At 37.3% G+C, this 24608-nt stretch overlaps 1 protein-coding gene across 3 annotated transcripts in view; it reads right to left on the bottom strand.

Moving 5' to 3' along the window:
* Positions 1-24608, bottom strand: part of LOC121316171 (centrosomal protein of 85 kDa-like) — a 60082-nt gene that overhangs the window by 30150 nt on the left and 5324 nt on the right. Inside the window, exons 1-3 of one of the 3 annotated variants that reach the window (XM_041251036.1) lie at positions 22773-23198; positions 18758-18916; positions 3086-3861 (exon numbers count right to left, since the gene is read on the bottom strand). In XM_041251036.1, coding sequence (XP_041106970.1) covers positions 3086-3861; positions 18758-18916; positions 22773-22830 — 993 coding nt within the window. In that variant the 5' untranslated portion in view covers positions 22831-23198. Of the gene's footprint in view, positions 1-3085; positions 3862-18757; positions 18917-22772; positions 23199-24608 lie in introns of those variants that run through there. The other 2 variants (XM_041251035.1, XM_041251037.1) reach the window with 2 other exon arrangements.

Genomic DNA, 24608 nt, shown 5'->3' with positions numbered 1-24608 from the left:
ATCGATTTAAATCTACATTAAATCAGATATGGCCATGTCAGATCAGCATGCTGTATATAACAGATCCCTGAATACAGTCAATTATACAATGTTATGTAATACCATTTATCTGTAAAAAGAAAAAGGAAAAAAACAAGTCAGCAAAGTGTAAGAGTAATCATCTAGTGGCCAGTAGTAGTACAAGCATAATTTGGGTTACTGTTTGTGTAAACCCCTTTCATTAACTTGTCATTAAATCGAGTCCTAGACACCAAAGGTTTCAGATTTGAGCCAATGTACAATTAAAGTTACTGTTACAGCAAAGGGATGGTTGATGGCATCTGGTAATTACCAATTAAGATGTGACAAACATAAAAAAATAAGTATTATTTGTTAATATTAACTTGAGTCTATCAGTCTTTTACCTGTTGAATTTAGTTTTGAAGATTGTTAGTAATTCATCCGAGGTTGTTTTTGCTTAGCTGATTTCTGAAGAATAATCAGGACTTGATGCAGATCAAAGGTCCTTTTCACTCTGTCATTGAACATGCTGCATCATCTATATGTGGATACAGTTACTGATTTTAAAAAAAAACTAAAACAAATTCTTACCGGCTCCTGTTTCCCAGCGGTGATTTACTAATCACACACTGTGCTGCGGGCGAACAATTCGAGCACTGCGTAGCAAAGATGACAAGCGCAGCCACTGAATTAACTGCAACAGAACCCTCCCCCAAGAGCTCCTGTGAACGGCTACACATGACGAGGGTCTGAGTCAGTTTGCTTCATTCACAGCTTAACAAGGAATTGTAACCTGCAGGTCTAAAACACCAAATAGCCATCTGAATTAGATGTCATCATTTCAAAGTAAATACTGTACACTGCATGGGTTGCTAACGGTCAGAGCAGCTCAGATAGTTTTTGCAAGGAAAACAAACCACATCAGACAATGGGCAGTTCAAACTCCTGTAGCACACAAATCTGACTTTAAGATTAGTTGCCAACCCAATGAACCAAGGACCTGCCCCATGCTATTTAAGGGAACCCTAATGTATTTTTCAGCTGGTTTCCTAAATCTGGACTTGGCAGATCCCTTTTTAGTGCTTAACACTAATCTGCTAGCTGTTGTCAGAATAGCATTTAGCTCTCCAATTATCAAAATCTAGAACCTTAACGAGACTTTACTAGTTCATCTGGTAGCTTCACTCAACATCACAGAGATTGTAATGGACTTAAAAGGCATTAAAGATACTATGTACAATGTAATTGCTGTGCAAAATGAGAACTCACTATAGGTCTGTCAGTTAAATCTGAGCTGCTGTATAATGAATGGGCCCTATTGAAAGCCTTTTATGAATATAACATTTGTTGGATATTCATGAAACTGATTTTGTTTAACTACTTCAGGAATTCAACAGTGTTTGTTTTCTTCTTGGAGAACAGCAAAGCAATCTGATAACTGAAGCCTAGTATTCCAAGACAGGTCACGTTGCAGGACTCAAATACATTGTTCCATGCAGTTTAACAACCCTTGTTTAAAGACCTTCCACAAGCTGCGCACAGGTTTCTACAGTGTTTGTACAGCAATGCAGATTATCCCAATAACTGCCTTAGCTGTACTGACTCCAACCTAGTGAAAGCAATTACAATTAGCAAAGGTGCCACTCAGCAGCACCTTCTACTCAGTGTCAGAAATCATTAGCAGATGGCCATCTCCAAGAAAGACACTTAACAAGAGAGTTCAACTGATCTGATCGTACTCTTAACTACTCTGATGTTCAGGCCAACTTCATACAGCTAGCAATGTTTTAGACAAAACAAAAAAATACTAATTTACAGCTGGGTCAACTAACAATATGTAAGACTTATTGGGATTGCCTCTTTAATGGCAGTGATATTCAACAACTGACATAATAATCACAGAGCTAAATGGGCCTTTGATATACATTAGCTTAGAAACATTTATCACTTAAGTGAAGAACAACGTGTGTCTGACGTAGCTAACGAGGCAACAAAAAGAATGAATGACTGGCCAAGTTCTGTAACAAGGCCCATGGATCTTGACCCACAAGATACTTAAAGACCTAAATAACTCTCAGATGGTCATTAGTGGTGGAAAAAAAAGGATATTAAGCAGCCCTCTGTTGGTAACCAAGAATATTCCTGCAATCAGCAGTAGGTGGCAGTATGACCAGAAGTGTGTCACATATTACTTTCTGCATGTTTAGCATGTAAACACCGCTCGTCTGACAATGTCGTTCAGAACAGGAGTGCCTTACAGGCTAATTTATACATTTTGCACTTTGTTTCAGCTTTTAATTGTTTGTTTTTTTAGATGTTAAACTTACAGCTTTAATGCCAAAGATTCAAATGGAATGCTATGAACAATACGGATATGCTTCTGTAGCTTGTGGTTTTTTGTAATTTCATTTTATATTGAAACTTCATTTTATATTGACACTATCTACTAACACTGCATTCTAAAACAAGTCATTTATATTTCTAATTGCTGTATATTAGGCAGCTTGTCACCAATTACTTTTAATACAATGTTCAACAAAACTTTTTTTCTGTTACATTAAACCATTGCGGTTTTGTTTGAATGTCTATTATTATTATTTGTTTAATTAGCAGATGCCTTTATCCAAGACGACTTACAGAGACTCTGTCTATATTACCATTATTATTATTATTATTATTATTATTATTATTTATTATTATTATTATTATTATTACACAGTGATTGTATAATCAAACACGGTTCAGATTGAACATCCTCACACAAGTGTATCAAATCATAAAATTGCTCTACACACACACACACACAAACATTATTGGTCGAGTCGCGGTTGCTGCTTGCTACAGATGTGTTGGGGTGGGGTGGGTGGTAGTTTTGGCAAAAAAAAAAATGTCAAAAATTTCAAGATAATAAAGTACTGTAGATTTTCTCATTTATTTCCTTACCGGGAAAAGCAAAACACACACAAATCTACTTCAATCCCTAAAAATGTTTAGCCCTATTCTATATCTTGAAGCATCTTTCTGATAGCAGCTAGGTCCACTAGGTGGCAGCACATACTCATATACTTTCATTCAGCCCACTCACCTGCATCCATTCAGCATCTTGTCGGAGATTCTCTAGCTGTTGTTGATGCTGCCAGGCAGTTATCCCAAACAGGCCATCAGCAGGCTTGCTATAATCCACACGATTAGCATGCACCTGCTCACTGAGCCACATCTGAGTCCTTAGAGCTGGCTGGATCGGCGAGTCCCCCACAGCCTGGTGCCCCAAAGGCAGATACTTCTGTCCGTAGGCCTCATGGCTGGCTATCACCGGCTTGCTTTCAGGTAAGGCACTAAAGGTGATGTCTAAGGCGCTCGGCTTGAGGAAAGGAGGAGCAGCAGTATTCGCCTCACCTTTGCTGCACATCTCATATTTGTACTTGGGTTTGGAGCCTGGGGACAGATTTTGATTGAGCTGGCGATCCTCCACCTTCAGGTGCTGCATCGTGTGGTGCAAGTGATCTATCCCATTTAGCTTGTAGCTGTACAGTTTTGCACTATCGCCCGGTAACCCCTCCTTGTAGTCCTGCAATTCCCCTTTCAAATACAGCTCACCCCCAGTACTGCCATTCTCAGGCCCGTTGAGTTTGGTGAGGGAAGAGCACCTCCTCATAGGCCTGGGGTCCTTCATGTCCAGGGGGGTATTTGGGGGAAGCGATGTCCTGCCACGAGAGGGGAGAGTCAGACAAGAGCTCCAGTTGCTCCCGGCCAGCGGGCTGCTGCGTTTGAAGCTGGAGGTGGATGGCATCACATGGGCTGTGGGGATGGTGGCTTGGGCCTTGATAGGCTTGAAGGACAAAGTGCTGGAACTTGAGTGGTCTGTGGAGAATAATAAAATGTATGGAAATGCTATGGAAATGAATACAGCCATTAGTAACATTTAAAACCTGATTACGTTGAAGAATCCCAGTGTTCAGTACAGTATATAAACTGGTTTTCTTCATTCTCTTCCTGTAACAGACCAGCCAGGAGACTGGAGTTCAAAAAGCATTGGCGGGCAATGACAATTTAATTAACCTTGTCGTTAAACTTACAATTTTACAGTGCTAGATGTGTGTTGTGCTGTTGGGTGCACACATTGTCCTACTGTCTGCTGAATCAGACAGGAGGGCAAAGTGGATTTCAGTCATTAGCAGGGCAGCGAACAACGGATCCCAGTAACCCAAAGTCAAAGAAGACAAACTGAACTCCCAACTTAGTACACACGTTTGTGCAGTGATCACTTCATAAAAGGTTAGTATCAACAATATATTGGTAGTTAGTTCTGGTCTTACGTTATTATTATTACTTTACCATTAACAGAATGCATTATGCTACATTAACTATTTTACTGAACTTTAATATGAAATTATAGAACCATCAGTTTATAACATATTTAAATGCACAATAATGAAAACTGCATTCATCTACATGTAATTTTAGGCTACTTGAAAACTGAGCTGAAATCATTATGCACATACCTTAGTGTAAGTAGCAGGGTTCCGAAATATAAAGTCTGTTTCAAAGCTCTTTTCAAAATGTCTGCTCTAGTGCACTTGGATTTAAGATCTGTCCTCTAAATCACTGTAGGAAAAGTGACTAAGCTGTGGCTTTTCTCTTCCATACCGCATCATGGACAGTTATTGCTGTGTCACCTGTTTGACAATATGGGCAATAATCCTTACACTATCAGTGCACTAGAGCAGACATTTTGAAATGAGCTTTGAAACAGACTTTAAAGTTATAAGTGTAAAAAGTTGCCAAGATGTTAACAATGAAAAGAAAAATTACAGGTACGCTATTTAAACAGTTGTAGCAACATTTGTTCTGAACTCTGCTACTTACTCTGGAACATATTGTTAAAGCTGTACAATTTTTTGCACAGCAGAGTCCCAGTACAGTCTCTTAGCTTAACTGTTTCTCTGTCACTCGCTGAAGTTAATTTTACAGGAACAAAAAAAAATAATAATAATCTACAGATTCCAGTTACTGACACTAGAACAAACTTTTTTTTTTTAATTCCCATACAAAGTTATGATACTCTAGTCTTCACCAAAAATATATACAGTTTTAATAGTGAGTCTATTTACCAAAAGATGTTGACCGTTTACATGAATCGTTTCAGAGTGGACCAAATCTTAATCCAACATGAAAGAATCCCAAACTGAAATCTAAATCAACCCGACATGAAAAGTTCATCAGATCCTCAAGTTTTTTTTTCGTTGTTTTTTTAATCAATTTTGCTTTGCATCATGGTTGCTGAACAAGCCAAAAAACAGAGTGCTTTTTGAAAACATAGTATATTCACAACAGAGACATGCCTGTGTTACTGCTTTTTTCAAACGATTAATATAGTTTCCACCTTTGTTGCAACATAAAATGATTTTCCTTTTGGATGCAGTTACACAGCGCACACTTATGACAAAAGAGTTGACTTCACTGAGGAGGTGGCATCCGTGCATACAGACCAGGATGATGACAATGTGTGTATATTGTAACAATCCTTAATGCTATAATAATGAGCCTTCAGTAGATTCAGGGTCAAACTCAATATTTATTACACTAATAAATGATCACAGCTAACAATTAACAGGTCGCTGTGGGTCATGACCTGCGCCGCTAAAACAAATTCATTTTTAAAAGGAATCTCAGGGTGGAACTATTCTGTCTGTTTATTTGCTTCTCTCTCTGCTTCACAACAACAACAACAACAACAAAAACAAACACTCCCCGTCACTGGTCTTTAGCCCAGTTTAGTCCCACCTCGTCCCACTCAACTCCATATATATATATATATAATTATTTGGGGTCCAGGAACCAGGTTTGTTCTAGCCCAAGGTTCGTTATAATGAATAGCGAGGGTGTGCTGTACTGAAAATGTATATTTTCTTAATTGGAAGCATGTACGGTAAGTAAAATTTTCTTAAAAGGAAAAAATAAACTAGTTTACCGCTGTCTTTCAGGATAGTAACATACACTGAGGGGTGCACAGCTTGGGTCACAAATTCCAACTATCTGGCACTTATCACTATATCCTTCTAATTTCTGTGACTGGATGCAAGAAGTGTGCTCCGCGGTTGCAAGCACATTACATTTTGGTATGGAAGATACCGTTTTTACATTAGCCGCCATGGTTGTTTTGACCGCCACTTTGGCGGCTTTGCCTGCTGGGGTCACGTGACTGCAACACCTCAATCCCTTCTGTAAAACCCCTTTGTGTGTCTCTAGAGAGCCAAGAACTAGACTAAGTACTGCCAGGGCTCACAGCGGTGAGACCATGGCCCGGCTGACTGGCTCCTGAAATGATTCCCAGTTGCTACAGTACTGAGTGTGTGCTTTGCGGTATCTATACTTACCCATGAAGAAATTAAGCACTAGTACTAATCACTCCCAAAATGTTTAACCAATGTCAAAATGCCAAATACAGATAACCCCTTTAGTGGATATACTATACAGTAGTATGTGTATACAGTAAGTGTCCTCATGCTGGAACATTTTATTTAGATATAAATGAGTTTTTGGTCTTAGAATACAACTCACAGAATGGGTTAAAGATTAAGTCAGATTCTGGTTAAAATCCTACTTAGACAGTAAGTTGATAAATATCTTGCTGGTCACTTTGTCCTTGCTAGGACAAGGCTAACCACCAAGGAATTTTGAAATAGGTGTTGGCATCTCCTTAGATATCCAGTTCTAACATGGAAGGCATTTGCCATTTAGGGTGGATCATTGTTTATGTGTTAGAGGTACCAACATAGAGTTAAACATCTTTACAAACTAGAAATATAACAGGTTTTCTTAGCAAATTACAGTTGATTGGGACTTCTCTTTCCTTTCTGCTTTTATTTCTTATCTCAACAACTGAGGCAAAGTCTTTTCTATGTAAACATCTAGTCCGGTACATACATCAAAGTAGCAGCACTGATGGTTTTTCTGATTGGTCATACAGACCAAAAAAAAAAAAACACATTAAATGATAAAAATCTGTTTCAATAGTTAGAAAAGGAAAAACAAAAATTCAGAGGAGAGGTTTACTTCAGAGGTTTTCGGGGGATTCAACTATTGAAGTGAACTGGTTCCTCACATTATTTAGCTGGCTGTGTCATAAAAAGCTTTTTGTGTGTGGCCTGGAATGTTACCACCTTGATGTGACAATCGGTTCTCTTTCAGAAGTTACAGTGCACTTATCATTCTTTATAGACTAGGTGAAGGTCACAGCCGATGCTGGTGTGCTGTGCAGTACGTGGTATGCTGTGCAGTTTTTTGCAGCTCTAGTTTCACGCATCAACAGAAATGCACCAGAAAGACAATTTGGATGTTCTGCTTCCACTGCAGGGGTGGGAGAGCAAGAAATTGAGAGCTGGAACAGTAACTAACTGCACACTATAACTGCAGAAGAGTACAGTTGAGCAAGCAAAGGAAATTCCTAATTCATAATGCCAGAGAAACTTCAAATAAATAGTGCTGTGGAACAACTGCCTGACCACAACAAAGTCGCAATCCTTATTTCATACAATATGCCCACGGTGATAATTTCAAACGCTATGTGCACGGTGATCGACATGCTGGGTCCCTTGTAGGTTTGTGTGAGGCATCCATTAAACTGGGATCCAAAGCAGTGACAGCAAGTTCTCAATACTACAAAGTCAGTCTTAAGTCAATTTGATGAACCAGCGGAATTAGGCAATACAGGGATAGTTTAGTTCTGTCAAATTAACTAGTTTGTACCCACACCCACACCCACACCCACCCAGGGTGAAATAAATGACAAGGGTAAAGTAAACTTAAGAGCACTGCTTCTGTAGAACACTTAACGAAACTAAAAAAAAAAAAAGATCTGCAATGCAGAATGTATTGCGTTTGATATTCCCTGTGCAAACTTGTCACAAACTCCTACGCCGTCTTAAAGCAGGATGCCATGTGCATAAATAAATGATTTAACATGGATGATCTGACAGCTGGAGGTGGATTACAGCATCTCTGCCTGAATGAATGCAAAGCTACATAGCATTTGCGCAAAATGTATCAAAGACGAATGGAACAGTTCAGCAAAGGAAGCTTAACATCCATTAAAGTTTAAAAGCAAGGCTCACTGAGCTAGTATAATTTAACATTTCATGAAGAAATGCTTATATCTGCTCCGCTGTTTTTTAATATCCTCTTTTTGACGTTTGGCATTTGTGTGTTCTTCTTTGTTTCTCTGTTGTTGCTTTGTTTCAGAGATGAGTGCAGAACAAGAACAGAAAAGAAAAAATAAACACTATTTATTACTTGACGAGATCTGTCAATTTACTTGCTATAACTGCATACAAATCAACAAGGACCAGCAGGCCATTTCTCTTTATAGATGGGCCAGATTACATATTCAGGTTAATAGATTCTGTCAGATATTACAGTAAGTAATGCAGTAGCTTGACAGGCAAATCCACAACTAAGCTGTTTCAAAGTGTCAGAGCATGCACTTCATTTTACATGTACTGTATACTTATAACAAAATCTGCAAACTTATTAAAAACAGTACATTTTGGTATCTTTGCATAGTCCATTATTTATTACAAGATTGAAAAATCAGCTGTCCTGGAGCACTAAACAAACTGGGACCCAAGAAACGTGCAAGACTAAAATCATTTTAGGACATACTACTGCAGAACAAGAACCGTGCAAAGACTAAAATCATTTTAGGACACACTACTTTACAGGTTTCTTATTTGTTGTTAATTCCATCCTGTTTTCAAATGAAGCTGGTGATCAAAATCAGCATCCTGGCCACTATCCAAGTAAATTATCATGTTATTGGCTTATTTATGTGAGATACCACAGTTCATTATTTTTCTTCAACACTGCCACACTTGCAGCTGCTGTAGTTAATGATAGAAGCTTCAATTTACATTTGTTAAAGCTGGTACGTTAAGAAGAACAAGAAATACAACAGTGGAGAGTAAAGCACTCCTATAATAGAAAGTTATCTGATGTTTTTCTTCAATGCACACCCTGTCCCCGATTTAGCAATCTTAACATGTGCTGTGCATTGCATAACAAAATGTTCCTGTATTCTGCGACTTGCAGCTTAAAAAAGACCTGCACAAGGCCCCACCAAGCCCATGAGCATGCGACTCTGTCATGTCATTTAAATTTAACTTCTAACCTATGTGCTGTTTACAAGTACCAAGAATACTCTTCTCTCACTAAAACTATTTCTAAAGCAGTGTGCAGTGGGCCCATAATTGGAATGTGGCCCAGGAATTTGCTTCAGGGAGGCTCAAACCTTGTAAGAATTCACCTCTAGGGTTATAGGTGACTTAAACCTTTACCCTCTCCACTAGGGTGAGATCAGCAAGAGTTTGTAAGAGTTTGTCCAAAGTTCAGATATACAATTTATACAATACTCTACAAGTAAAACTACTTCAAGATAGTGTTCATTTGTAGCTGCTCATTCCAGCCACAGTGATACTCTAGAGTAGGTTTTAATGTAGCTGAGTTTGTTATTCACTACTTGGCACATATGGTTATGTCATCACAAACATTCCGCTAGAGTAGGCATCATTTGGAGGCATGTGATTTCTGTGTATGACCATTTGAGTACTCACATCCGATATGTTTTAGTATCTGCTTTGTATTCTAATTTCTTTCCAGCTGTATATACAAGCAAAAGAAACAGAAAATCTAGGACTTTCGACTATCGAAGCAGCTGTACTCTGCCAGTTAATTCATCAGGTTTTTGGTTTCTCCAAGCCACCACAGGTGATTTTATTTCTACAACTCTTCCGAACATGCAGGTGTGTCCCAGTGTCCTGTGATTTGAAGGAATGCAAAAGACCTGCTCAGGTTTATTCAGAAGAAATGCTCCCCAGGCGTGAGTGTCAGGACCTTTCACGTTCCGACCAGTGACATATACTGCAGCTGAACAGGATCTAATGGAGATCACAAGCAGGTTACAGTCAATGGCTGATTTTACAGTAATGTTGCAACAAATATTTAAATATTTAAACAAACATTGCCTGAAATGTAGTAAGTGACAAAACTGAAAATGTCTGTATTCATTTATATAACAGAATGTGCACATGACTGATATCATGCCAAGTAAACCAATGCATAAATCATGTCTGAAATAAATACATTCTACTGTACAGAAGACGTCCTTTATTTAATAGTTAATTTGACAGGATGCCGGGTTATTCGACCAGCATTGTTACTGTAACTTTGAAATCCAAGTTGCCCCAGCACTACTATACAAAGTTGCATTCTTCCCAAGCTATAGTATTAAGTCAGAGTTGTGGGTTCTAATTTAAGGCACCATGCTGAAATCCGAGAAGGAGACAGGATATAGATTTTTATCTTTGCAAAGTGTTTCTAAATACTGTATTAGGCAGGATATTGAAGAGACGGAAGGATATCCATTAAGAAAAAAAAAGAACAAATCCGAATACGGATACGAATACAAATACGATTCACGTCCGATGAAAATGCACTTACGTCTGGGCTGTGACCTCTATTTATTAAATATGTCATCGTCCATATTAAAATGTATACTGAAAACCAGTGAGTCAGATACACCACAAAAATATGACCCCTGTCAGTAATGCAACTGCCAAAAATGCATTTCAGTGTATTAAAATAACATCATGTTCTCAAACCACTAGGTTTATTCCAGTATATCACTTTTCTATATACCTCCCATATCTCATCTTACAAGAGATTTACTCATTGCCTTATTAACCCTTTGCGGTTCTATATTAGACCAGGTCCGACATTACAATTTTCCCTTTCTGTTCCGATGTCGGACCCTGTCTGACATCATCAAAAAGACGTCAAGCACAAGTGTCTTGTCGTTTTTTCTCCAGAAAAAGCAGAGAACCCTTTCAATGGCCCGAGTGAGATCGATAGGAGCCGAAAAAAAAGGGAGGCGGGTCTGAATGTTACACAGAGGCCCTGCACCACAGACCTAACACAGACATAAACAAACAAGATAGCTGCTTCTGCATCCAGCACTCAAAGAATATCAGAGATTTCCAGAGCGTTTTGAGAAGTTAAAGTAACAAAAAAATGACTTGGATTGTATTACTGAGGAGTTTGGTGATAAAACGAAGGATCAGGAGATGATTTATCAGTATGCACGACTATACAGCGACTACACAGTGAACAAGGGGTGGGGCGGGGCTGGAGATGCAATACTGAGTGTCCTGTTGATATGCAGTGCCTTTTAAACCTGTTTTACTTTGAATAAAATTACTTTTAAACAGCGTGTGTAAAATAAACAGCGCATGTGACAAGAAACTGGACCTGATGCGCCTGACAGGCGCTGAATAAATGGACCGCTAAGGGTTAAAGAGTAAGTAACGGGGGTTCAGAAAAATATAGTGTTTTACATCCCCATGGGTTGCTACAGCTGTTTAAATAACGTACCTGTAATTTTACATCCTGACAACTTTTTACACTTATAATTTTTAAGATGTTTTCAAAATGGCCGCTCTAAACCACTGCACAAATAGCGATTTAAAAAAAAACAAAAAAACAAGTGCTCTAGCTTTTCTCTTCCGTACCACACCATGGATCGTTATTGCTGTCTTATCTGTTTGACAATGCGGCCAATAACCCTTACACCACCAGCATATTAGCGCGGCCATTTTGAAAAGAGCTTAAAAGTTCCAAGTGTAAAAAGTTGTCAAGATGGTCACAATGAAAAGAAATTACAGGTACATTATTTAAACAGTTGTAGCAACACGTGAGGGAGTGCAACTATATTTTCCAGAACCCGGCTACTTACTCTTTAAAGCAGATTACAAAAAAAGGACCACAAAGGTACACAGGCAAAATAATTCCAGTAAATCTTCACTACAGTGAAATGTATTTCCATAATTTCTTAGGTCGTATTTTCTTTATAAAAGACAAAGATTTTCTGACTGCTCCTTCCAGATATTTTAATGCAACAAATCTGACGCACATGAGTCTGATGACATGTGAGAAAAAAAAAAAACGGGAGTTCCAAAGGATGAGGATTCTGGGAGTCTGAGTTCTTGTAAAAACTATATATTTTTAACAGTGTACAAAATTATATTATTTCATTAGGAAGTAAAATTTACTGGAATTATTTTGTTAAATATATATACTGAAATGAGTTCAACTCAACAACAAAAAGAAGCTTTGGATTTAAAGAATATGCAGCTATGGCCAAAAGTTTTGCATCACCCTATAGAATTAACAAATCTTGCTTCATAAAGTCGAATGAAACCTGCAAATCCAGGGTCAGGTCACCAGCCATAAATGATCTACTGTCAGCACTCGATATACAACACTAAGATAAACGTCAGTTGCGTTTACCAACGCTTATTTTAAAATTATATATATATACTATATTATTATATTAAATATTATAATAGTTTCTGATACAAAGACCATCTCTTTAATGTTACAATTTATTTGTTTATTTGTCACAGCCTGCGTTGTTTTTTTTTGCATGTTAAATCAGTCTGTCTTCATTGTGCAGTTGCACAGCGCTTCCTCCAATTTCACATGACGAATATAAACCGAATGAGTGAAGCTACGGTAATGTAAAACAGTTAATCATTAAACAGTTTGATGATGTAATCTATTTTTTTTTTATCTGCTATCTTTAGTTGCTTTTGTACATTTTCACATTTGTTTTTTATCACCCTGCTAGACAGCTACAGTACCATGGTCTCCAGCTCTTGTTATGTAGACTAATACATTTATACAAGTCTACTTTCCTATTCTGCTTTGCTACTTTATCACAAAAAATCCTTAAAATAAAACTTGCGACCTGTGTTTTCAGAAACTGATGCATCCCTGGACAGAACCCAAGTTCTTAAAAAGCTGGCTATTAGTGCTTTCATTCAAGCAAAGTACACCAGCTTCTTTCCCATCTCTGATAACCTCGGTCCTCAATGAACTCAGAGCAAGAAGTATAATATGATTAGGGCTTCTGTTTTTAATTTTTTATTAATTTCATTTTTCATTCTTATTTTCTAGCTATTTTTTAGTTTTATGTAAATCGGTTTTTTTTTTGTTCTTTTTTCGGGGCTTTCGCTTTTTACAAATTGTATGAAATTATTGTTTTCCGTTACTTTCCAAAATGATTGGGCTTTTTTTTTCTGTCACAATAGTGGTATCTTGCACACTTAGTTGTATCTTCTTTCCTTTGCTGTCTTCCACAACAAACTACTTATGGCACATACTTCTGTTTTTTTTTTTTTTGTGTGTAGGCATTTTTTTTGCATTTCCCCACAATTTGGAATTCTGTTTTAAATTCTCACCTTCTAACTGTAATATAGCTTTAAATCCCACAAAGAAGCCTTCTACTGTAATTGTAATTTTAAATCTTGCAAGCGGAATCTCCATGTATATTTTGCTGCCAGTCAGTAGTTGGGGCGGGTTTAAAGTATTCAGAATGAATCAATGATAGAGACGAGTCAGGAAGGAGGGACATTGCCCAACTGCATAGAAAGGTGATTTGCCCTTGTTTTTTGAAGCTTTTTTTTTTTATGGTAAAGGGATGAAGTCAACCTGAATTGAGTAACCATTTCCAGTGTTTTTCCAGTGTTTACTGGCTATATACCGATTTAATTATTCTTGTATCTGGGCTGTTCTATCTTTTTTTTTTTAAATTATTTTTTCATTTAGCAGACACCTTTATCAGTTAAAATCAGAAGCCCTAAATGTGACAAATGTTGTAATTCATGCTATTATTGCACACTGGGATTAAGGGATCACTGTTCTCCAAAGGGGCAGGGTTTTCTAATGCAATACATTAGAAGACATTTTCCCATGGGTTTTACTGATTAGTCTTACAACTTGCTGGTAAAACCTTCAGAGTCCAAGGCTGCTAATTTACTTGATGACACATGCAAGCTGCTGAATATCATTACCTTCCCCATTTCCACTGCTATTAAAGTAAAATAAAAGAAACAGGTACAAGCTCTGACTTCAAGAATTGCAAGACACCCACCGGCATGACAGAATCTGAAGGGTTAAACTGTGCTTTTGAGTTTTTAGTAGTTGAAAATGTGGTCTAACAACCACACTTCATGCATCCTTATATAAATTAATTGCAATAAAATAGAGATGTTTCTTTTCTGGGGACTATGCAATAACAAGCTACTTATCACCTGGATAAGAAGTCTGAACCACATTTGGCTGTGCTTTCTGTGTAAACAGTCCGGAGGCCTGGGAATCTGAAAAATCCTATTCGCCTCTCTTTAGCTGTCCCTGAATGTATTCCTGTCTCTTCGGTCACAGAGCTCACATTACCTTCCAGCATCTTCTACCTCCTTCACGGTAACGTTACACTCAACTGCTATCCTTACTCTGACCTTGACTGCGTAAGCGTTTGCAAGAAATGACTGGCGCCATAAGCAAAAATAAATCCAGCTTGTTGCAACAGACAAAACTACTTGATCGCTGATGTTCAAAATTATAACGTGAACTGGCGTATCCTGCCCATGCACAGCAAGATGGAACTCGTTTTGAATGAATCCACCATCGTCCTACAAAAGTAACCACAAGTATGTATCCTCAGAGAGCATCCCTTTTATACCCAGTCATTACTTTTTATTAAGGAAACTGAGACTGAATATATATTCACATTTAAATTAATTTAGGTTGTTGCAAATCTTACTGAAAGAGTATGGATTTGCAAATATCAGAGCTCAACCAGGGGATGAAATATGCTGTCAGCATAAATATCCAAAGACTTGCCGATAATTGTGTGCTGAACAAATTATAATAATAACTATAAACTAATAATAGTTTTTCTCAAGGTTAAGCATTGCATTGAAAGGCTGCCTTGGTTAAGCCTTCATCTATTTTTCAAGCACTGCTCAGTTTCTTGAGAACCAGGTTGCCCAGAGAACCTGATCAGCAGTTATCTGATATCCTGGCTCTACACCAGTCATACATTAGAGGAATACTGGATCAAACAAAGACCCCCCACTTAAGAGTGTGAGTCATTTTTATGCTGTTTTATATTCCCAAAGAGCCCTTGTTTTACTACACTGTGAGTGGAATAGGAAAACACCAGTCAGGACCTGACCTGCAATCCTGACACATGACAGCCAATTTAGTAATTATTCAGGTTGGTGAGGAATAAGCACACTGTGTATCATATCAAACCAAATGAGCACAGAGCTCATAATCCAGTGTTTTAATAATGCATCACTGATTTTACTCTCAGATGACCTACATAACCCTTCACCATCTGTGGTGATGGTTTGTTAGGTTTTTCACAAAAAAAAATTCTCCACACACAGTAACTGGCCAAAGGCCACCCATCATACATACCCATTAAGAAAACAAATGTACATAATGATTTTACATCATGAATTAAAACACACATATTTAAGTTATGTAAACACTACCTCAATGGTAAACAGCCCCGAGGTAATCCCACAGTTTCAGGACTAAATAATGTCATTGCCTCATGTTTTAAAGAAATGTACATAAAGAATTGGTATTATGAAATTAACTCTAGGGAACGTTAAACTAAAAAGGCAGAAAGGTGGGATTTTTGATGAACTGATGAACATGGGAAGTGGGTAAGCTACAGAGAAATACAGTTAACATCAGATCAGTTTCAAGTGTCCCTTGAATTTTATTTTAAGCCTCTATATCATTTTTTAGGATGGTAGTTAAAATACCTCCACACATGGACATGGCTTTAAAAATATAGGAAATCTAGCCTTAAAATGATATATAAATCTATTAAAAATATAATGTTAAACACACAAGCTTGAGATTGTTTACATTGTGATAACTGCTGATCAGGCCAACTTTATCTTTAAACAATGATAAGAAATTCCCTAAAGTTTAGGGGCTAACCTACTCTAGCTAAGTTTTATGCACCTAATCCAAGTTTTGTTTTGAAATGATATATACACACAAACACTCTTCTCTGAAAATATGGACAATTCATTCCTTGATTCAGAAATGTAAGAGTAAAATAATAATACTACAAAAAACTAAATACAAATGAACATTACTTACCTAACTATTTTTTTTTTTTTTTTTTTTGGTTTTTTGCCAAGCTTCCCTCATATCATGTAAATATATTTCAACACTGTACAGAAGGAATTCATTATTGTGAAAAATATATTTTAGTATCTAGGCGTCATCTCTAGTCAGCTACTTACATTACAGAACACTAAGGAAAGCATTAACTAATTGCCAGCAGTACAGATTGAGGGCATTCATAAGAGGCTGCTGATGAATCATTGCAAGGCCTCTAAATCCCTCACAAACAAACACTGTTACAGCTGAAAGCACTGGAGGCTGTCCAATCCCATGAAGAAGTCTCACTGATACACGGGTAAGAGCTGACATCACCAAGTAAAGCTCCTACATACATACTGTTTTGCAGAACTACTGTAACCCTTCTTTCACATGACTGTTTCAAGCAAGAGAGACGCAATACAGTAATTGATATTCAAAATACTTGTAAAAACTACAGAAGATGTTAGCAATTATTATTTATTACTACAGCAAACAATATTTTTGGGGATGTCAGAGCTGCTGTTTATGTACCTTTACTCAATGAAAGCAAAATGAATTATGGAGAATACAACCTGATTTTACCCTTTATAGACAGAACAAGGTTCTCAGTTACATAAAGTACTGCTAGCTGCAAGTGTTGCATAACAACTAACCAGCTGCTACACTTGCCAGCTGTCTTGCTGGCTGATTCACAAGGTGTCAAAAGCTATCAATATGAACCGATGACTGTCTATGTCATAATGTTAATTATGAAATGGTGATGGAGGGAGCTGTACAAACCACAAATGTAACAACCACCTGTTCACATACATAATGTCTCCCACAAATGTTGCATCCATACTAATGAACGTGAATTACTTAGTACATATTTATTTATGTATTTAAATAACAGTTTAACTTATAACTAATAATATTCATTAGTGCTGGTTTTTGGAAATAAAGATTTTTTAAAAAGTCATTTGCTTACCCCTCATAATGACTGCTCAATGATTAAAGTATACTCTTTTAGTTAATTATGACAACTGTTTTGAAACTGCAACCTTTTTTCGATACTGTGATTACCAAGTTCATGGTTTAAGGTCATATATTACATATTGTGGTTATTACATATGTGGGCAGGTGGTCATTACATATGTGATTTGTACAGCGCTCTTTAACAACATTTAGTATTACCTGCTAACCAAGAACAATACGAAATGACTCCAGTGAGAGACAGCATTTACAGACATGCCTATCTGTACGGTAACTTAGTGTTTTAACTGTCACTGCAAAAAACAAAACAAAAAAAACATGTGCTGTAGGAAAACCCTTTGTATTCTGTTGTTCCACTGTCATGACATATCACTAACAGATAACCCTGTCTTGGAGTGCATCAGGGAACCCCTTCTTAACCTCATTACAATGTGGTTTAGGAGAATCACACCAGCACAGTGATTCATTAACAATGAATGTCAAGAAAAGAGTGTGACAGTTATCAAGACTCGTGATGTAGGCCTTCGAAAACTAGTTCATGGCTGCTATTGCTCTGTACCATTGTATGCAGTTGTCAGCAGAAACACACTGCAAATGGTCAAAATCTACACAAAATGTCAGCCAGGTTCTCATGGAAACTAAAAAGAAAACACTCTATCATGCCGTAATGACAAAGCACAACAATATCTGCATGTAAGCACAAAGACTGAAGCTGTTGGCACTGATGCTGACTGGCCTAGGAGACACAGATGTATTTGGTTAATACAAACCAAAACAGTCTGGCTGAAATTCCACAGATAGGTATATGTTTTACTGTTACTTGACTCACAACTGTGAGGATTAAAAGTCATGGGCCTTCTGTTACGTTAAACCTGGCAAGAACTAAAGACGATCAGAATATTGATTTTCTGTTCTTGATGTAAATAAAACATATACAATGTCAATTATGCACTTTTTAATTGAACATTTAACAGAATACTCAGACCTATTGAGCAGTACCCTAATCCTCTGAAGTACGCATAAGACTACCCTGTTGCTGTGATTTAAAATGTTTACTCTACTAGTTCACAGCTGTAAAACACTTATTCTCTTTGTTCTGTGCAAATAGTGTTTTCACATGCAGACAGTGTTAAAATAGTATCAACTGAAAAAATAAACTAAACTACCAGTTGGTTTGCTTGAAAATAGTTAACGATTAGGATTTAATTGTTTCTCTAAAGTTCTCTCCAACAACCGTTTAAAATAACTTTCCTATCTCCTCAATCCAAAATGTAACGTGGCTAGGAGAAAGGCTAACTCAAGAACTTGTTAGAGACAGCTACTATCAGTATCCTGTGCACATACAGTAATCCAGTTTCGTTTTTTAAAATATTTTCTTTAAAATAAGCCATCTAGCACCTGAACTGACAGCAGAAAAAGACAATTGAGACACCAGACAGACAAGTAGGACTGGAAACTCACTGCATCACATGAATCTGCTGTACAAACAGATGACCACAGTAACTGATGAGCTTACTTATAAGCAAAAACAACAACAAAACATCTGTTCATCCAATACTGTGGGAACCAGGGGCACTGACCTTTAGGAACCAAAAAGGTGCAAGGGACCAACAGAGTGGGGTCACAACTCCAAACACACATGCATTTGTTTTTGACAAAGAATGGAACATAGGGAACCGGAGCCTACTGTTGCTATGGGTTTCCAACCAATCAAATGTGTAAAGACATACAGCAGGATTCTGCTGGGTTGAAAGGCTCTCACCCTCTACACTGTCAGAGCAGGACATGCCTATTCCTGTGTCCCCACTGTCAGAGGTTGTGCTGAGACGTCTCTCGCGGTTACTGCTGCTGCTGGAGGAGGAGACTGCCTGCCACGTTGACTCTGCACCAGATAACCATCCTGGAGAGGGTACATCAGCACCTGTTGTCAAACCAGGGACACAGAACATTACATTAGCATCAATGGATGCCAACATGGTGTGCACTCTGTAAATTAGCATTGCAGAAATATCGGCCTAATGTGCCAGTAAAGTGGTTAGTGGAGAAGTGCTACTTCAAAACTGTTTTTGCTTTTTATTTTACTAACAGTTAAGCTTGTATAATTCTGTAGTGATTTTGATAAAAACACCTAAAAGTAAATAGTGGCAGGTCCATGGAACACAACAATGGTTCCATATTCTCTTAAAATGCATTGAACAGAATTATAGTTGAACTAAATAAAGTGAATCATTTTCTACAGATGAACCTGATATTAATCGTCAAATCATGAAACTTTATTAGTTAACCTGTGGACCATTAAAAAAAAAAAATCTTGTAATCAGATAAAACATAAAAATAAACAAACCCTCCCCTCAAGGAGGAACAAAAGGAGAAGGCATGGATTGAATCGGCCTATTGAGACTTGCTTTGTTAACAAGCATGCACTGAGGCAGGAACTGCCCCATCACTCACTCATTCGATTGGCTGTGCCTTTAAAAGGGCATAGACTAGCGGTGCACTAGAGGCATGCTCGCTCACTCATTCTACCCGTCAAATAACTTTTGAAACTGTCTCTGACGGGTATTTACCAATTAAAGGAAATGCTGGATATCTTTAAATAACTTTCAGATATCTGAAATTAAATTTAAGATATATCTCAAAATAACTTACTGTTCATTTAGGGAGATCTCGAAATGGGCAGGAAGTCAATTCAAAACATACAGCATTTTCACAGATATCTTGACACTACTTCCTGTTCATTCCAAAATATCTCTAAATGACAGGAAGTAATTTTGACGTATCTTAAAATGATTTCCAGATATCTCTAAATAAACAGGAAGTCATTTTGAGATATCATAACATGATTTAGAGAGTTTGGCATACCATGCTAGCAAAACATTATTTAAAGATATCTGTAAATCAATTTGAGATCTCTCTGTTTCATTTTTACATATCTCAACATAAACTAGAATATCTTTAAATGGTTTATTTATTTTGGCAAGCCAAATTATCATTTAGAGATATCTCAAATTGTACTTTAAGATATCTTGAGATATATGTAAAGAAATTTAAAGGAACCGTTCTGAAGATATCTTAATTTCATTTTGATATATCTAAAAATGAAACAGAGATATCCCAAATTGATTTACAGATATTTTTAAATAATGATTTAGAGCTCTCTAAATAACTTCCTGTTCATTTAGAGATAGCCCTAAAGCCCCAATCCCACCTACTGTGAAACCACTTACCTGGTTCATACCTAGGTTAACTCAGGTCCCAGCGACCCACCTTAGGATGTGGGTCTACACGCTTTGACCCAGGTTGAATGAGACAAAATGCTTGATGGCCATTTGTGAGCCAAAGCAATAACAAACAGCAACGGCTGTGTGAAGGTTTCACTTTTGCAAGGAACATTTCTGTTTTGCCATATTTTTGTTGCTTGAGACACACCATGAGCCAGATTGCAGCAATGATGTAGAAACATTTCCTCTAATCAACATTTGGGCCGACGGTTCAATCCAGAGAAGTCTGGATGGCAGCGTCCGTAACAAGCTGCTTTCGGGGCATTGATACTGGTATTGCTTACTTGCGTCTGTCATCCAGGTCAACCCTGCTTTATCAAAAGCAGTGTGAAATCGCATAGCCGACCCACATGACACCGGGTCCTGACCTGGTAGGTTCTGACCCGGGTAGATCATGCCAGTGTGAAAGGAGCTTTAGTTCTGAATGGACTTACAGTCCATTTAGAGATATCTCTAAATGCACAGGGAGATATTTAGATACATCTCTAAATTATTTAGAGATGTCTCTAAATGATTAGCATATTATTATTATTATTATTATTAATAATAATAATAAAAATAATAACTTATTTTACCAGATGCAACTTACAGAAATTAAACAAAATATAAAAGTATAAGTTACATGCAATAAAAATACAAATCAAATATAAATAAAGGAAAATACAAAAAAGATATATAAATAGGAGTTAATAAATAAAGGTGGAAGAGAAGACAGTGGAAAACAGTGAAAGACTGAACAGTCCTGAGGGTAACCGGTAGCTGGTTCCACCACAGTGGGTCAAGGGAAGAGAAGGAGCGAGCACGGGAGGAAGGAGAGTGAAAAGAAGGCATAATGGCCAGCACAGGATGAGCTGAGAGGGCGAAGAAGGAATATAAGGAGACACGAGGGACTGGAGACAGGAAGGGGCAGTATCATGGACAGCGCAATAGGCACGGGTCTTAAATTGGATGGGAGCAGAGATAGGTAGCTAGTGGAGAGTATGAAGCAGAGGGGTAGTGTGAGAGTAGTGGGGTTGGAAGAATACCAGAGGAGCAGCAGAATTCTCAATAAGCTGAAGAAGTAAAAAGGAGATGAAAAAGTGATCAGACGAGAATAAAGTGGTAACAGTAGGGGGTGGGAGAAAACAGGTCCAGTTGGTGACCAGCAATATGAGTAGAAGGTGAAGGGGAGAGTTGAAAAGAAAAATAATTGAGGTGAGAAAAAAACAGAAGAATGAGGAGATACAGTGTTTAAAATTAAAGTCACCTAAAAGGACAGGAGTAGGAGTAGAGATATAGGAAAAGAAAAAATCAAGGTCATCAAGGAAGTGAGTAGGAGGACCAGGGGAGCGACAGAGAAATGATCAGGTCACTTCAATGTACCTTAAATTGAATTTCAGATATCTGAAAGTATTTAAAGATAACTCAAAAACATTTTGAGATATCTTAAAATTATTTAAAAGATATCTGAAAATGCATTTTAGATGCCTTATTTAGCTCCATTTAAACATATCTGGAAATAATTCAGCTATCTCTAAATGTATTTTAGATCTCTTAAAATGATTTAGAGGTATATTTACATATTTATTTACATATTATCTTCAAATATTCCGAATATCTGGGAATGATTTAGAGATGTCTTAAATATCTTAAAATGCCATTTGCGATATCTCTAGATGACAGTTTGTCGTGCCATACGAAACATGTATTCCCGCATACTACAGATTGTACTGTTTACTACTAGCTGGCAAGAAAATATACAAACTTCTACAAATGATCTAGCACATGAGGTATATAGTATGCTAATTTAAAACCCATGGCAAATTTCTTAGAATTAATAGTCCGGCCGGTGACACATGAAATAGGAACACTGAAATAAAATCAGAGGTCACGCAGAAAATAGAATCAAAAGTAAATTCGCCGATAAGTAGGCTTGTCAGAAATCTCTTTTGACAGACGAGCGGTATGCAAGACAAAGAGCACGCGCTGTGGGACTGCTGAAGCCAAGCCAAGCTGTTACAAATAAGCAGATCATTTCTACTGGGAAAATCTAACAGTACTGTATTAAAAACATGTTATGGATTTTGTTTGAGCAGACATGTATTTATATAACCTTTTAATATACATACACACACACACACACACACATCTGAAATACGTGCTCGGGGAAAACACTGCATCTTAAAACTTAGCTCCTGCAGTCTGCCGCAGCAGGCCACGTTGTTTTAACAGAACTAAATGCTTAACAATATAGATCCATTTGGAAATTCATAATTCAATTTTTATGAAAAAAAACACAGTACTACTATTCGTATTCGGTACCAACTTAATACCAATGATTTATGTGACTCAAAACACTAACAACGTGGTCTGATATTAAATGAAAAACTTGTAATAAGCTACTGTATTGGCTGAAACAAATACGCTGTACAGTTGAAACACAGAAGCATCTTACATTACTCGTATTAACCATAAAACAACATAAAACTACAAGTCACTCTGAGAGATTGCACCTACCTGCTTTATAGTTATTATTAAACCCATCTCCGTAGCCCGAAACCAGTTTCCCCCACATTGCAGTTTGATTCTTTCCTTGTAAAGTTGTCTCTATAACGATAATTATTATTCCAATATGTATTGTCAACACAAGATCGCAAATGTTAAGCCCCAAAAGGGGAAAACTCCTATGTAAAGCCCATATTACAGTGTCTAGTTCGTGGATCGCGAGAGTACAGCGGAATTTTAAAAAAAGTTTAAAAAAAAAAAAGATTAGTCAGCTACAAACCAGTCAGAAATCTGAGTACAATACAACGAATTCGACAAGCTGGCTACAGTAACTCTAGGATGTGATCTCACAATCTGAGCCCTTACAGTCGCACTGGAAATTCAATTGCAGACCAGTCTCCTCCCACTGCTCCAAGCTCACACTTCAGCAGTAGCTCTCGTAGAAAACCACCACTGTGACCCAGCCAACAGCAAACAAGAAAACAATTCACTCAAACAGATTCCAACTTGCTCGGTGTCCGATTTCAGTGTGCGGGTTTTGTTCATAATCAGCAATGCTGCAACTGTGTTGGTGTCCATGCAAAACACATGTGTTCCCTATGTTGCGTTACAAACGCTATGCAATAGTCCCATGTTCGTTTGGTAATAAAACATTAATTAAGCATTGGCTGTAAAGCATTAAATCTGATATCCAATATTAAAACACCATTCATCCCCAAAGCTTTGCATTAAATACAATACATTACGGTACTTACAGTATAATAATACCCAAAGCATAAGCCAACGCCAAATGAGAAAAAACACAACTCCCCAAGTTTGTCCACCGATGTTGTCCATTCATAAATTATTTCCATCTGTTCATCATACTATTATATTTATATAAATACATATAGTAATATAACAAACCTGTAACAAACCTAAAGTTAAAAGTGGATGCAAGAGAAAGTGAGCCAAGGCCACAGAGAACACAGGCTTGCATGTTGTTGTTTACATGCACCATTCTAACTAATTAAACTGCTTGTTTTCTGATTACTTTCTTCTTGTCACTGTTTATTAATAAACTGGCTAATACTCTTTAAACACACACCATCAGCTGTTTTGCTTTTGTTTCAGAGCTCCTTTGTATAGTTTAAGACACATTCAAGGTATAGAGCCACATGAGATTTGGATAATTGTGAAGGTGATCATCTCAGCAGTGGTTTCTTTCTTTAACTACCGAGAATCTTGCAGATGACAGCCATCATTTCCTGCTTGTACAGGTTGCAGTAAGAGCATGTCTGTTTAGCTCAGAGTGTGTAGCAAGAATGCTGGCGGAAATTTGACATATTTTCTTCATATCAAATACAAATAGCAGTAATATTTATTTTTTGTATACCCTCCAGATTTAAACAAAATGATAAAAATAAAAAAAGAAAGCAAAGAGCTTGGCTCAGCTGATAATTCAGGCATTGCAAACAGTAACGCTCCCCTGTTTACACAATGGGTTCTTATTCCAAAAGAAATGTGTGCTTTGGGACTCAGATTACTGACACTTCTCTGTTTCCTTTGGTGGTGGTGCAGTAGGAAATGCTGGCGGCAGCAACACACAGTACCCAATAACAGTTCTCCTTTTTCAGCTTATCCGAGCAACACTTAGCATTCTTCTATCAATTATTCCAGCTTGTTGATTTTTTAAAATTATTTTAATTTTTAGTTTAACTCACAGTTTTGTTTTCCAAGTTCAAAATACTGTAACAGAATGTATACATACTCAAAAACCAAAATTATCCAAGTTCTTATTTTCTGAATATTTTAGTGGGTTGATGTAGAGAAGGAGTGCACAGTCTGCAAGCAATTGTTTAATTGAGG

This window comes from Polyodon spathula, chromosome 5, assembly GCF_017654505.1.
Source record: "Polyodon spathula isolate WHYD16114869_AA chromosome 5, ASM1765450v1, whole genome shotgun sequence".
NCBI lineage: Eukaryota > Metazoa > Chordata > Actinopteri > Acipenseriformes > Polyodontidae > Polyodon > Polyodon spathula.
Note: the sequence above shows the minus strand (reverse complement) of the source record. Positions and strands in the feature narration are given on the sequence as shown.